At 40.3% G+C, this 13,542-nt stretch overlaps 3 protein-coding genes across 5 annotated transcripts; 1 reads left to right on the top strand and 2 right to left on the bottom strand.

Moving 5' to 3' along the window:
- Window positions 1-818: 818 nt before the first annotated feature.
- prlh2r (prolactin releasing hormone 2 receptor) lies at window positions 819-4,318 on the bottom strand. The gene is made up of 3 exons (XM_020084737.2): window positions 4,221-4,318; window positions 2,018-2,919; window positions 819-1,133 (listed from the first exon to the last, which is right to left on the bottom strand). Exons 2-3 carry the CDS (start codon window positions 2,915-2,917, stop codon window positions 819-821), a joined length of 1,215 nt encoding a protein of 404 aa, XP_019940296.1. The 5' UTR covers window positions 2,918-2,919; window positions 4,221-4,318.
- Window positions 4,319-7,881: 3,563 nt separating this feature from the next.
- Window positions 7,882-10,242, bottom strand: ccdc32 (coiled-coil domain containing 32). Its single transcript, XM_020085019.2, has 4 exons — window positions 10,109-10,242; window positions 9,555-9,814; window positions 8,825-8,978; window positions 7,882-8,598 (listed from the first exon to the last, which is right to left on the bottom strand). Exons 2-4 carry the CDS (start codon window positions 9,811-9,813, stop codon window positions 8,409-8,411), a joined length of 603 nt encoding a protein of 200 aa, XP_019940578.1. The 5' UTR covers window position 9,814; window positions 10,109-10,242; the 3' UTR covers window positions 7,882-8,408.
- On the top strand, window positions 10,231-13,359 carry pcmtl (l-isoaspartyl protein carboxyl methyltransferase, like). 3 transcript variants are annotated; one of them, XM_020085018.2, is made up of 9 exons: window positions 10,231-10,389; window positions 10,661-10,796; window positions 11,287-11,391; window positions 11,524-11,555; window positions 11,649-11,753; window positions 11,882-12,002; window positions 12,090-12,175; window positions 12,377-12,546; window positions 12,760-13,359. In XM_020085018.2, the coding sequence occupies exons 2-9, from the start codon at window positions 10,679-10,681 to the stop codon at window positions 12,770-12,772; spliced, it is 750 nt and encodes a 249-aa protein (XP_019940577.1). In that variant the 5' UTR covers window positions 10,231-10,389; window positions 10,661-10,678; the 3' UTR covers window positions 12,773-13,359. The 3 variants fall into 3 exon arrangements, with proteins under 3 accessions (XP_019940577.1, XP_019940573.1, XP_019940574.1); XM_020085014.2 differs by having other exon boundaries at window positions 12,796-13,359; XM_020085015.2 differs by lacking the exon at window positions 10,231-10,389 and having other exon boundaries at window positions 10,396-10,796; window positions 12,796-13,359.
- Window positions 13,360-13,542: the final 183 nt, after the last annotated feature.

Consider the following 13,542-nt stretch of genomic DNA (forward strand, 5'->3'; position numbering starts at 1 on the left):
GTTGACATTTGACACACAACTCTGCAGATTTTGCATATTGTATTGTTTTCATCAAATGTCACAGCTGCAGCAGAAAGAATTGATTTCATGATTAAAAGCCAAACTGCACATCAGAAACACATTTTAATTCCTCAACCATTATTGGTAAAAATAATTTAAATAAATTTGTTTATCAAGTGGAATGCAACAAAATAAATCTTATATTGGACATGAAAAACACATGTATAAGTAACAGAATACTGTTGGATAAAAATAAAGTGAAAAGTTGGACAAAACAATACATAAAAAAGAACACAGTTTATATACATACGGAATTATGAATGCACAAGAACATTAATATGTACAGTATATTTATGAAAAACTATGACGTTCCACTGGTTTATAGAGCAAACTTACTGTCTAAAGTACATTTTAAGCTCACAGTAGCATGTTATATGGATGTTAAGAGCATAATTACCCACAGATCAAAAGTCGTCACAAACCAAATCAATCATTATTCAGTCAAATGTTATTTGTAAAGTCCATATTCACAGATCACAATTTGTCTCATGGGGTTTAACAAGCTACAACATCCTCTGTCCTTAACTCTTCAACAAGAGTAAGAAAAACTACCCAAGGATTAACAGGGGGAAAACACAGAAACTTCAGGGAGAGTTACATGTGAGGGATCCCTCTCTTAGGACGAACAGAGTGCAACAGATGCAGCGTGTAACTGTGAACATCAACAAAGCCGGCTGGGGTTTTTCCACCTGTATAAAATTCCCTCTGATAGACAGAGCCATTGTGTTTTCCATTCGTGACTATGATTGACTGTAGACTTAAGCATAGTTATCTTGAGGAGCAATGTTACTTGCAACAGCACCTGGTAAATCTGCCACAATGGTGGAGGTGTGAAGACGTGGCACTTTAGACATTTTCGACCCTTGACCCTGCTCCTTTCCGCAACCCCTCCTCCAGAACAGGAAGTGGCGACACAGGTACGACAGGAACTTGTTGTGTAGTGAAGCGTAGATAAAAGGGTTGTAGCAAGTGGAGCTCATGGCAAACAGGTGACTCGACACCTGGATGACGTTTACGTAGTTCTTCCCCAAAATGGAGAAGTCTGTGTCCAGGTCACGGATCAGATTCACCACCTGCAAAGATCATCTGTTACTGCAATCATCCATTCAAGGTGCAGTTCATAAATCAAGATTTGCAACAGTTTTTGGTGGTTTCATTGTCTAAGGAGCTAACAATAACGTGCTAACAACAGTGCTAAAGTTAGCAAAAGGCTACTGATTTAGTCTGTAACAGTGGTGATTTGGTATAGTTAGTTCTCTTTGGAGATTTTGGGTTAATTCCTACATGTAAAGGACACCTCTGTTATCTTCATGCTGGTGAAGAAATGAGAAAAAAAATATAGTTACAGTCAGCTAACAGCTAGTTAGCCTGGTTCTGTCCAAAAGAAACAACATGTTTAATAGCCAGTTAGCTTAGCTAAAAAACAGTGGCTAAAGAACAACAGGGAAAACAGCTAGCCTCACTCTTCAAAGAAAACAGGCTGGTTGTTTCCACCATAGACTCTATCGATGGCAAGCCTGCTCCCAAATGTGAAGCCAAAATGTCTTGTTTGCCACCTATTGGCTGTCTGCAGTACAGGGGATTAGACCTGCCTCCTCCACATTAGTGGATGGGACATGGACACACTAGAGAATGGTTTTATATCATTTTAGGTCGTTCTTAACACACAGATGTATGATAAAGTGCACATTTTCCACAAACATCATCAGTGACAGTTGAGACTGACTCCTGGTGGGAAGAGATATAACATCTTAATTTGTGAGCTTCAGAGGTGCAGATTGTTGTTGTAACCTCTGGACCGAGCAAGGCTACCCATGTTTATGCTAAGCTATGCTTATTCACTGCTGGTTCTAGTTAGTGCTGCATATTTAGCTACACATATGTGATTGGTATCAATCAAAACCAAAGTCTTGGCAGAAAACTGAGTGTGAGTAAATCTCTCATTAGACTGGTGTACCTGTAATGGGAGCCATGAAAAGGCGAAACAGAGGACTGACACCAGTAGCAGGCAGAAGGTCTTCCTTCTCCGTTTACTCCACACTGCCCGGGCAGACCTCAGTTCTGGACATGCTGTCAAGCTAGATGTGGTCCTCTGCTTCAGCTGATAGGATATGGCAGAGTAAGAAATAGAAACAGCAGCCAGCGGGACGAAGTAGGAGAAGAAGAGACTGAAACAGGAGTAGATTAGACGACCTCTCTCCTGGCCATCCCAGAATTCCTCACACACAGCCATCTGCAGGCCTGCAGCCCGCAGGTCCAGGTAGACGATGTGCAGCGCTGTAGGTATTGATAAAGCCAGAGAGGACAGCCAGATTAGGACCACCAGACCCCAGCAGAACAGGCAACCTGCTCTTCTGCGAATGGGGTAAGCCACAACGACGTAACGATCGACTGCAATGGCCATGAGGGACAGGACCGCTGCATAGACTGCAGCAGACTGCATGATGGTGACAAAATGACACATGCGGGGTCCAAATACCCATCCACGCTTGTCAAAAGCATAGGATGCCGTCAAAGGGACACAGAAGATGCACATGAGCAGGTCGACGAGCGCCAGGTTGCTGATGAGGAAGTTTGTTGTGTTGTGTCTTTTCTTGTTGTACCACATGAGAAAAAGCAGGAGGAGGTTGCCGGTAAAGGCGATCAGGACCACAGCGGCATAGAGAGGGATGAAGAGGAGCTTCAGGTCGAACAGGAGGTCCAGGCCAGAAAAGGAAGGAGGTGAGAACAGGGAGGTGGAGAAGAGGGGGCTCGATGAGTTGCAGCAAGAGGAGGAAAAGGTGTCAGATATGGATGGAGATGAAGAAGGAGTAGCTGAGTTCACCCTCGATTGGTTCAGGAACTGATCCAAGTCCATAGCTGCAGAACTCAGAACAGATAACAATTATTATCTCTTATTATGAGATCGTATTAAATTACCTGTTGCATAATTCACATATATCAGACATATTAACATAATGACCCAGATATAGACATAAAAGTTGAGTCTCATCTGAACAGACCAATTAGTGGCCATCATCAAAACTCTCAACAGTGAATCAGTCTGATTTAAAAATTGATGACGGGCAAGTGTCTCGCTCTCTGTACTAACACATCCAGTTTCATCCATCTCATCTGTTCTCTGTCTCATCTTCATATTTAGTGTCATGAATATTAACGATGTGTACCGCTGGAGAGAGATCATGGTTTATCATGACTCCCTTATGTTGGTTTCTGTTTGTTGAGAATGTAACAGCACTCATCCGATCCACTGAGCTTCACTTTTACTTTGATTTTCCAATGAAGTCAATAATTTGGTTGTTAGCTGGAACTGTACAATCATATCATCATGAAAATGTGAATCAATCCTGACTTATTCCACTGTTTGCTGAGAGGCTGTAAAGAGGTTTGTTTTCCCCACGGCCTTTGTGACTCTGAACATTTGATTCATTAACTGAAAAAGCACAAAGCAGCGGGAGCACTTGAACGGCTCTTTCAATTTGCAATAATTATTATTATTATTCAAAATAATAATAAGAACTATTGGTGTAGTTTGGACTGAGCATCATTTAATCACTCACTGGCTACAGTGTATGTTAGTTTTGTCAGTTTCCTTCATAAAAAAGCAAAGAATCACACTGTGTCTACAAAACTATTAAAAGAAACACAGCGAGAGGAAAATAATATATTATTTATATATTAAAGGCATATTCAGTCCGAATAGTCGTATTCCCCTCAAAATTAAAAGGGTCCTTGACCTATTGTAAAGTAGTTGCATTATTAATGACTTACTTTGACTGAACGAGACCTCCTGACCTCATCATTATTATAATTTTATGTCTTTTAATAAATTATCTGAGTTTGCCTAAAACGACTTGTTGATTAAGTGAAATTATACCTGGATTCCACACTGATGAGGAAATTGCACAGCTCACACAACAATGACTTATCGACTAAGATAAAAAATAATAATGATTCTAACATTGTCAGGGAATTTGTTCATTATTCAGCTTATAATACATTTAATATTGTGTATGATTCATATTAAAGGTATTAAACAGTGGATAAATAACAATTCCCTGACAAATATATCTGCCAATCTTAAACTTATTATAAGAACAGTTTTGGTCTCTAATGAATATCATGCAAAATTTTCAAGTGCCATTGGAAAAAAAAAGTACCTCTTATAGAAATCAGATGTCTCTTAGATTTTGGCAAATTGACGGTCCAGCCTCTGTTAGTGTCCTCTGTCTGATGTGCAGCCTCACCTCCTCATCGCAGCTCCCTATGCTTCAGAAAAAAGAGATGTGCTCTCTCTCTCTTCTCTCTCTCTCTCTCGAACACTACATGCTCACATGAGTGACTCACCTCCAGTCCACTTAGCCAAAAAGAAAGTAACCTGTCTTGTCATGTCAATCTCATGTATCACTCCAATGAACAATTATTATAATCTCCCATGATATTCCTCTTGGGCACTTAAGGGACAATCTGGTAATAAATAGTGAATTTATAATGACCTTGTTCTTACTTTTATGGTTTTTTTATCTGCCCTGGACTCACTGTAATTGCCCTGTTGGGACTTGTAATGTGTCTGTGGTTTAATGTAGTCAGTTAAAAGCAATACTGACACATTTTGTGATATTATCTCTCATATATTGTCACTTGTTCTCCCAAATGTATCATAAAGCAGGTTTCTCAAGTGACTTTGACAAAATGTCAGATGATGGGGAAAACACATCACAAACGATTATCTTGAAGAGGGTGTGCCCTCACCTTCTCTGAATTGTTTTGAATGTCTCATCTCCTGCTGTGAGATTTTTCACGTTGCAGCCACCTTTGTTAACAAATCCAGAAACCAGCATCAGGGAGCGGAGCAGAAATTGAACTATTAAAGGATGAGCCATGTTTGCTCTCCAGTGGTACACATCTTTAATATTCATAGAACTAACCCTAATTTGAAAATTGTGAGTCTTGGTACAAGAGCTGCCCAAAACCAGCCCGGCCATGTGATTCATCAATTGAGTGTCTGCAAATGGGGAACCAGGGCAGGATTCATTAGCATAGGACTACTTGAAGGGAAGCGAGGGCTAAGTCTGAGGGTAATGAAGATTTGCATGAACTGGATGGCAAATAAGTAAGGATTTAGTTCGAGTTTATAACAAATAATGTTCAATGCATTTAATGTAGTCTCTACTTCCTCCCATCGTACCAAAATGGAGCCAAAATGTCCTGGATATGGGTGCTGCCATTCTGCACTTTTGATGGCATAGCATAGTGGTTGTGGAGTGGAGCCACGATATTGAGGTTTCACAGATACACACAAGCTCACAAATTAGTCTCGGCTGTCAATCAGGACATTTTCACCTATTTTCATAGCATTAATAAATTAATCAAAACCAAATTTACCTGATAAATTAAGAATTGATCATTCATCCCTGTGTTAAGAACTACCTTCAATTTGACATTAGCCTTTTAAGTTTGGTTCACGCCCCTATCCATTAACATGGAGGAGACAGGGTTTATGACCCATTTTCTTTCTTTCCATCTTTCTTTCCTTCCTTCCCACCTACCGTCCCTCCTGCCTGTCTGTTAAGGGAATCAGTCTTAGTGCTGTCATTTGTAGTTTTTTATTGAAAGTAATGATAGATATATAATTTTTTATTGGGAACTCCATAAATATAAAAAAGATTATGATTTTAAGTTAAATCATTTCTCCTTTTTTTACCGAGATGATACTTGTGTTAAATGGTTGGGGGGAAAATTATCAGGGGACGTCACAGGTGGATTTCTTCATTAACACCTTCCGGAGATGGAAATTAAATGTTAAACGCAGATCAGTGCCAATCAAATTTTAATTTCCTGTCATCCGGGGCCTCACACTGTTATCTGTGATCCCAGTCCAATCTATTATCACGAGCCAAGGCTCTGTGAGAGAGTGATGGCAAATCAATTACTATTCCGACAGATATAGTAAGTGTAATAAAGACACTCTGGAATATGTGGAAAACAGCCCACTGTATAATGTCTGGCAGAATATTGTCCACTAGAAGTTAAAGGGACGAACACTTTCAGTTTTGCTGCACTAATTTGATTTCACACTGTCAGTCGTCCGTGTTCCAACAGATCAACAGGATGTTAATCAGGAGGTCTCCACAGGTCTTCATGTCAAGGACCACAATTAAAATTGATGAACAATATGAAGCCGTTTCTGCTGTGATTCAATTCAATTCAATTTTATTTGTATACCACCAAATCATAATATACATTATCTCAAGGCACTTTACATAGAAGGTCAAGACCTTAAAATCGTATTTAATATAGAGAAACCCAACAGTACCCACAATGAGCAGCACTTTGGCGACTGTGCAGAGAAAAAACTCCCTTGTTAACAGGAAGAAACCTCCAGCAGAACCAGGCTCAATATGGACATGGTCATATGGTCATCTCCCTTGACCAGTTGGGGTGAGCAGAGAAAAATGGGGAGGAGAGGAGAGATGGGTGGAAAAGAGGGGAGAGAAAAGAGAGAGATTGTGGGGAGGGGGAGAGAGAAGCGAGAGAGACCGGGAACACTGGAGCACCATCAGCTATCAGCTCTGACTAGTTCAAATGTAAACAATAAAAGTGTAAAGAAGTTATTGATTATTAATGAAGGCAGCAACAATTCATATAATAATGAATTAGTAATAAGTATTGTTGTTATATATAATAATAGCAATAGTTGTTGCTCCTCCAGGAGAGAAGCCTGGGAGCTGAATGCTCCACCTCCTGTTCTACTCTTACAGACTCTTGGAACCACAAGAGAGCCTGTGTTTTGGGAGCAAAGTTATCTATTTGGATAATATGGTGTTATGAGCTCTTTGATATATGAAGGGGCTTGAGTGTTAAGGGCTTTAAATGTGAGGAGCAGGATCTTGATTTCTATTCTGAATTATACAGCGATCCAGTGCAGAGAAGCTAAGACAGAGTAATATGATCTCTCCTTCTAGTTCCTGTCAGCACTCATGCCACAGCATTTCAGATTCAGATGAGCATGAAGATTTTCACACACCAAATTGATTTCATGAAGAATTACATTAAATTCAAACACTCAAAATATAGTAGAATATATGTCATGAGTTACATTCAGTTAAAATTATTGTAGCCCAATACAACATCTGTGCAATATATTTTGCCTTTTTAAACTCATTTTGTAAGTTTTAGTTTGTCATTATATTTAAATGTATCACATCATACGGAAAGGTGTCTTTCTCATTTTATCGCTAATATATTCAGCCTTTGAGAGAGTTTAGTACATGAAATGTAAAATGTAATGTTTAATTCTTTTCTCACAATCTCACAAACTGAAAACAGAACAGTTTATAACAGTTCATAACTTTCCTAAAATGCTGTAGTCTCAAAAGCCAGATAAATGAGGGTATTAAAAGTACTTTTTGCCCAATATGTGACATGGTAATCTATGACACTTTGTAGATGAATAAAATAGGGTTCTTTGCTGCCACCTAAAGATACTAGTCAGAAATAAGTCCCTCTCTAAAACCCTCTCTCATTACCTTCAACATACTTAATCACACATTTTTACATCTCATTCACACAATGCATTCCACAGCCCCTAACCCTGCCCAGGGCAACTAAACCTCTAATTGCAACTGTGCATACTTTGCCAACATGTCCTTATTCCCATAGTCTCAATCTCAATTTGGGCCTCACTAGAATAGAATAAATTCACACATGCACACACAAAATTCAGTTCAGAGTTTTTGCATTTCAGTTGTACTTCAGTTGTTGGGCTAAATAAAACAGTGTATCTGTTCCTGCTCACAACAATCAGACAGAAAAACAGAATAAATTCTACTCTTTTTATTGAGACAAGGGTAAAACATCATATGTAAATTCAATGGCAAAAATAAAGATGTTACACAATATGTTACAGTATATTCAGGATCATATCACAAGAGTATTCCTACTTTAGTTGTCACAATTTTAAACACATAAAATATTGTTTCTGAAAGATAATGCACTGCTTATGTTATATGAGTCTTATTTACAATATGATACTGGAACGTTTGCATGTTTGTCTAAGGTAACGAGCAATTCATGTTGAGAATTATAGTAAAGTAGGATGTATTACACAGACGAGATATTAAATGTGCTGCTAGGTGACAAGTCAAAGGGATGAACAGCAAAGGAAAGAAAAGACATGACTGAATAATGCAGTTGCTGGGGATACAGAGGATGATGAATGCCTGTGATTACCTCTTTGACCACGAATAACAAAAGCTTGGGCCAAAAACAGCAATATGACATAACGCAGCTTGAAAAGCTCCTCCTTACTGTATACACTCCAGATTAGTTCTTTTATTTGAACACACTCATTTCTCTGGACTGTGAGCGTCATCTTCCTCAGAGTTGTGTGTCTCTTCCTCTGTCTCCTCTGCATTTTGTGTTTGGTTTGGTCCGGCCGGGTCATTATTATGGGATGGTCTCAGAAGATATTCCAGCTCCTCTGCGCTGATGGCCACCTTCTCAGGAATCAACCACCTCTTAAAGTATTCAAGGGCACTGCAGAAGGGAGGTGCACAAAAAGTAAAGGGTTTTAAGATGACTAGAGGTCTCTCTAAAGCTCTCTATTGCCTGGGAGGCATTTGTTAGCCTTGCAACAGTCTAGACCAGTGTGTAGCTGCATCACATTATTTCTCATGCAGCAAATTGGATTTAATAGAGTAGTAGATAAATTGCAAAACACTCCTCCACCAAGATGATGTTTTACATTAAGTCCATGTCTTACCTCTCATCCAAGTCACCACCTTGAAAAAGCTCTGAGGTCTGGGCGTCGTGCAGGAATCTATCCCAACATTCTTTCTTAGCCTGAGACAATGAGCGCAACATGTCCCTGGAGGTAACATCGCTGGTTTGGCCCTTTAACTTCTTCAGACGATTCTCTGCAGCAAAATGTGGGCACGACAAACTTTTTAGCATCTTACAATAAAGTTATAATTGACATCTTTGAATGGGCAACAATTAATTTCCAACATTAAGAGTGCAAACACAACAGGGTGCGGAGCAGTTTTGGTTTTCAACACAATTCCATCAAAAGACACAGATAGTAATAACACATGCCACAATATAAAATGTTGCTGCAAACATTTTCTACTATTTTGCATCTAATACGGTGATATGTGATGTTGCAATGTATACATCACCATAGCTGTTAAGTCAAAAACTATCAGTGGTAAAAAGAAAAGTTGAAGTTAAGATGCAAGATGATATTTTGATAGAGATATTTTAAGAGTTTAAATAAGTCAATATATAACATGAATAATTGATCAAGTACTACTCTGATGAAGGCACAAAAACTGCAAGTATAAAATAAATGTGTGTATTGGAGCAGATTTGCCACTATTGAAGAATTATCTCCCATCTTGAATGAAGTGATGAAGGATGTATGATGGATGGTATGATGGGGTGGATGGATGCCATAAAGCCAATCAAAGTTACAGAGAGAAGCAGGACATTACCTAAACTAGCTATGTAGATCTCAGAATCCTCCATCGGTTCCCATTTGGCACTGGAGGAACTGATGCTTGTCCCATTTATGTGACCATTGAGCTGCACTGGGACTGGTGCTGCTGGCTGGAAGGAGTCATTGAACTCGATGTTGTTGTTCCTCTCCTCCTCCGGGGCGGCCTCCGTCTGCTGCCCCGGCAGAGTGGAGCAGATCTCGGTCCACAGCTCCCCGCTGGTCCGGACCTCCTGACTGTCGAAGGCGTCGCTCATTCTGGGAAACACAGATGTCAACATCAGTTTAGGGTTAGCATGTTTCTATCTGCAGCCTTCCAGTCGCATTAAAACAACCACGTCCAACACATATGTTGATATAAAAAGACGGAAATGATGCATATTTTACAACAAGAGAAACCAAATTCTGAGCTTAATTCAGGCTACAACAGATTTGAGCTAACTGGTGTCTAACCTGCTGTTTTATACATTTCACGTGTTATTCACGGGCTGTCACTGCAGTTAATCAAATACACATCTTCTCATCTCCACAATTCATTACTCAACATCTCACCTGGGAAACACAACCGAGGGATAAACTCTTAACTTCACTGATGTGAGGAGTCGAAGATTTAGCCTCGCTAGCTAACTACATCCATGATCCAGAAGCTTTTAGAGCGACAGCCCACTTCCGTATTGGGGATGCACGCGATTGGACATTGTATCCGCCTGTTATCAAGCTGTGCGATATGATTGGCTCAGAACGCCTTGGTATGGGAATGTCCGCATCTGATTGGTCAGTTGCTGAGGGTGGGACCAGGAAGTGTCAGCGGGAAGGAGGAAGCGGTGGCGAAGGTAAACACGCTCCCTGACCTCTGTAGAATTACGTCGTTCATGAGTGTTTTAATAAGCGATGTGTGCATCTGTAGCCACTCAGCGATTTCCACTTGTTTATAACTTGTTTTTACAAGTTGGCTAGCTGATCCATTTCTATAACCCTGCTTCAGTCTGCGGGGATGAGCAACAAACCAGTTACACACGATCAGAACTGTCTGTGCCATCATAGTCAGACTATACAATGTCAATGTCCCGCACAAAGGGAAGTCTGACCGTCATGTCGCTGCAGGGGGGCCCAGGGTAAGAGATGCGACTGGCGTTGCGCCTGGCAGTCGTGGCTGTCCCTATGGGTGTGCTGCTGTCCCGGACCATGGCGTGGATGTCCAGCGGGAAGACGCATCCAGAGCTCATCAGCAGGCTGAGGGGTAAAGGACTCGAGTCATCAGTTTGGGTTTATCAATTCTGATTAAAAGTTCGAAATGTGAAGAAACACGTTAAAGGTGAAACTGTCTGTAGTAATGTTGATACTGGTAAAGATACTTTAACTCTGGAAAAACAGAGGACTTTAGCCAGTCTGGCCATTTTTTATTTGGAAAAGGAATTTTTGCGCAATGTGAATTGGAAATTTGAACATGGAATTTGCTATTTTAACATATTAGAAAATCGTATATGTGAATGCATGGAAAGGAACCAAACCTCCTTTTTTCTATTTCTTCTTTTCGTCTTTTCCTTTTAAATTGTTTAGAAATTAGGGGTCAGAGCTAGTCAAGAGTTCAGAAAAATATAGACAGTAATTCTTTATTGTCATTTTTTCATCTAAAAAGTCCAGAGATGTTTTTTTTCTTTTTCCCAAACATGGAAATCTAATTCCAAATGTTTATGTTCAGTGCCGTTTCCTCTTCCTTTCTCCTGTAGATCACGGTGTGATCCGCAGCAACACAGTATTTGATGCCATGCTGGCCACAGACAGAGGACTCTACTCTCGAGACTATCCTTATGCAGACTCCCCTCAGTCCATAGGTATCAATTCCAATGACTCTGTAAACACTGAAACACTCACGCTTGTCCATATGAGCTGCTGCACTGTGCTGTAGCGTAAATCCTCTGTCATGAGCACAGATGTGACTGTGTTATGTTGTTTTTTTATCACAGGTTACAGAGCGACTATCAGTGCACCACACATGGTGAGTAATACAGTCTCAGAAGAAATATGAAATAACGAAATAATTCCCAGACACGATTAATTGAAATATTTCCCATGGGACGTGGTTTGACAGCACGCTCACGCTTTAGAGCTGTTAAGTGAAAAACTAACAGAAGGGGCGTCAGCTCTGGATGTGGGATCAGGAAGTGGATACCTCACTGCCTGCTTCGCAAGAATGGTGAGTTCTACATGAACATGACATGTTTCTTAAAATCAGCGTATTATTTAATCGATTTGCCCTCACGTGAGTTGACAAAAAATACATGACTGAGTGCAACCACTGTGTTTTTCTGTCTGTGTGTGTAGACAGGACCCAGTGGAAGAGTGGTTGGTATCGAACACATAGATGAACTGGTTCAAATGTCAATAAAAAACGTGCAAGCTGACGACCCAGACCTGCTCTCTTCTGGACGTATCAGACTTCTCGGTGAGTCAGGCAGTGTCAAGGCCGACCAGCTCACTTTTGAAATCCTCAAACTGCTCAGCTACTAAACCTCATTCTTACATCTGTCAGTGGGGGATGGAAGGCTGGGATTCCCAGACGGAGCACCGTATGATGCGATTCACGTTGGTGCTGCTGCAGCTACTGTTCCTAAAGCTGTAAGGACAAATGTTTTTTACGCATGAAAACAGCATAGAAGAGAATAAGACTAATTATGCACCCACACAAAAAAGGCCCATTCTGTAGTGAACTGAATGTTAAAGTAATTTCCAAAAGTGTTTCCACTGTGACTTGAAAACTGGCTTTTGAACTTATTGAACCTGCTCATGTTAAATTCCTTTTTAAACTTTTTGTGAAAGCTCTTGGAGCAGCTGAAGCCAGGTGGGCGGCTGGTTCTCCCAGTGGGTCCCGATGGTGGCAGTCAGGTGTTAGAGCAGTATGATCGACAGAGTGACGGAACCTTCCTGAAGAAAGCTTTGATGGGAGTGGTTTACGTCCCACTGACTGACAAGAGGCATCAATGGCCCAGGTATTGCACAAAAACACCCCATGCCTATGATATGAAAGCAAAATTAGGGATTGAGATTTATTTATTTACAAAAACCTGCATGTTATTTTTGGACATTACCTCCACTAGGTTCCTCTCTAACCCTCAATTTATTATTTAGTCAAGAGTCGCATCCACCCACTTCCAGTTACTTGTTCCTGATGGCATCCATGCAATCCTTCCTTCTCTCCCCAGAGGTGAGCTCTGATTGCAGTGTGGTTGCCCCTGCAGGAGATGGCGTTGGTGCTGCGTCTCTGGGGCCCTGTAGCACTCCTCGAGGTTTCAGTGAGCTCCAGAATAAACGGCCATCTGCCCCAATGTGTTGTCCCCAGCAACGTACAAGGGATGCATCTGTTTTGCCCAACAAGGTTGTCTTCCAGGAGAGATAAAAGAGCAAGCGACCACCGCTGGACTAATGACCTTTCCACCAGTTTGCATGGAGTTCAAAATTGTAATTACAACATAAAGAGATACAGTCTGTGTTCCACTCAGATGATGATGGATGAAATTATGTGTCTTCTCATAAGAATGCTTTGGTATTAATGCAGTAACTCATAAAGATAAATCTAAATACAAGCCAAGAGATTTTAAAGCTAATTAACAAAGTAATCTATATTTTGTGATAAGACCTGCTTCATATAATATATGAATGTCCGGTTTGACATTGTTGCTGTAGAACAGAAGGGGCATTGTGCCAAACATTGATCAACTGAGGCACTTAACTGAAACTATACAAAAATTGTAATTATGTGTACACTCACCAGATTTATTAATAAAACCTAAATGGATAATGTATTGATTGTCGTCAATCTTTTGTGAAAGCAATTTTATTTTTGTGTGTGTGAAACTGAAACTGATTATGAGAAGATATATTATGATAGAGGGGGGAGTAATAATCATTTTTTACTGTCATCAGAAGCAATTCATATATTACAGGCACACAACTACACAAAAGTTGAAGTCGACTAAACACTGTTA

This window comes from Paralichthys olivaceus, chromosome 12, assembly GCF_024713975.1.
Source record: "Paralichthys olivaceus isolate ysfri-2021 chromosome 12, ASM2471397v2, whole genome shotgun sequence".
In the NCBI taxonomy this organism is placed as follows: domain Eukaryota; kingdom Metazoa; phylum Chordata; class Actinopteri; order Pleuronectiformes; family Paralichthyidae; genus Paralichthys; species Paralichthys olivaceus.

Bases quoted from the DNA above. Each gene is read 5' to 3' on its own strand.
- pcmtl (XM_020085014.2), top strand. From the start codon at position 10,679: ATGCGACTGGCGTTGCGCCTGGCAGTCGTGGCTGTCCCTATGGGTGTG. The intron at 11,556-11,648 runs GTGAGTAATACA...GTGGTTTGACAG, and splicing joins CTATCAGTGCACCACACATG to CACGCTCACGCTTTAGAGCT. The intron at 12,176-12,376 runs GTAAGGACAAAT...TTTTTGTGAAAG, and splicing joins CAGCTACTGTTCCTAAAGCT to CTCTTGGAGCAGCTGAAGCC.
- prlh2r (XM_020084737.2), bottom strand. From the start codon at position 2,917: ATGGACTTGGATCAGTTCCTGAACCAATCGAGGGTGAACTCAGCTACT. The intron at 1,134-2,017 runs GTACACCAGTCT...TGATCTTTGCAG, and splicing joins TTTCATGGCTCCCATTACAG to GTGGTGAATCTGATCCGTGA.
- ccdc32 (XM_020085019.2), bottom strand. From the start codon at position 9,813: ATGAGCGACGCCTTCGACAGTCAGGAGGTCCGGACCAGCGGGGAGCTG. The intron at 8,979-9,554 runs GTAATGTCCTGC...ATTTTGCTGCAG, and splicing joins GATCTACATAGCTAGTTTAG to AGAATCGTCTGAAGAAGTTA. The intron at 8,599-8,824 runs GTAAGACATGGA...TCCCTTCTGCAG, and splicing joins GGTGGTGACTTGGATGAGAG to TGCCCTTGAATACTTTAAGA.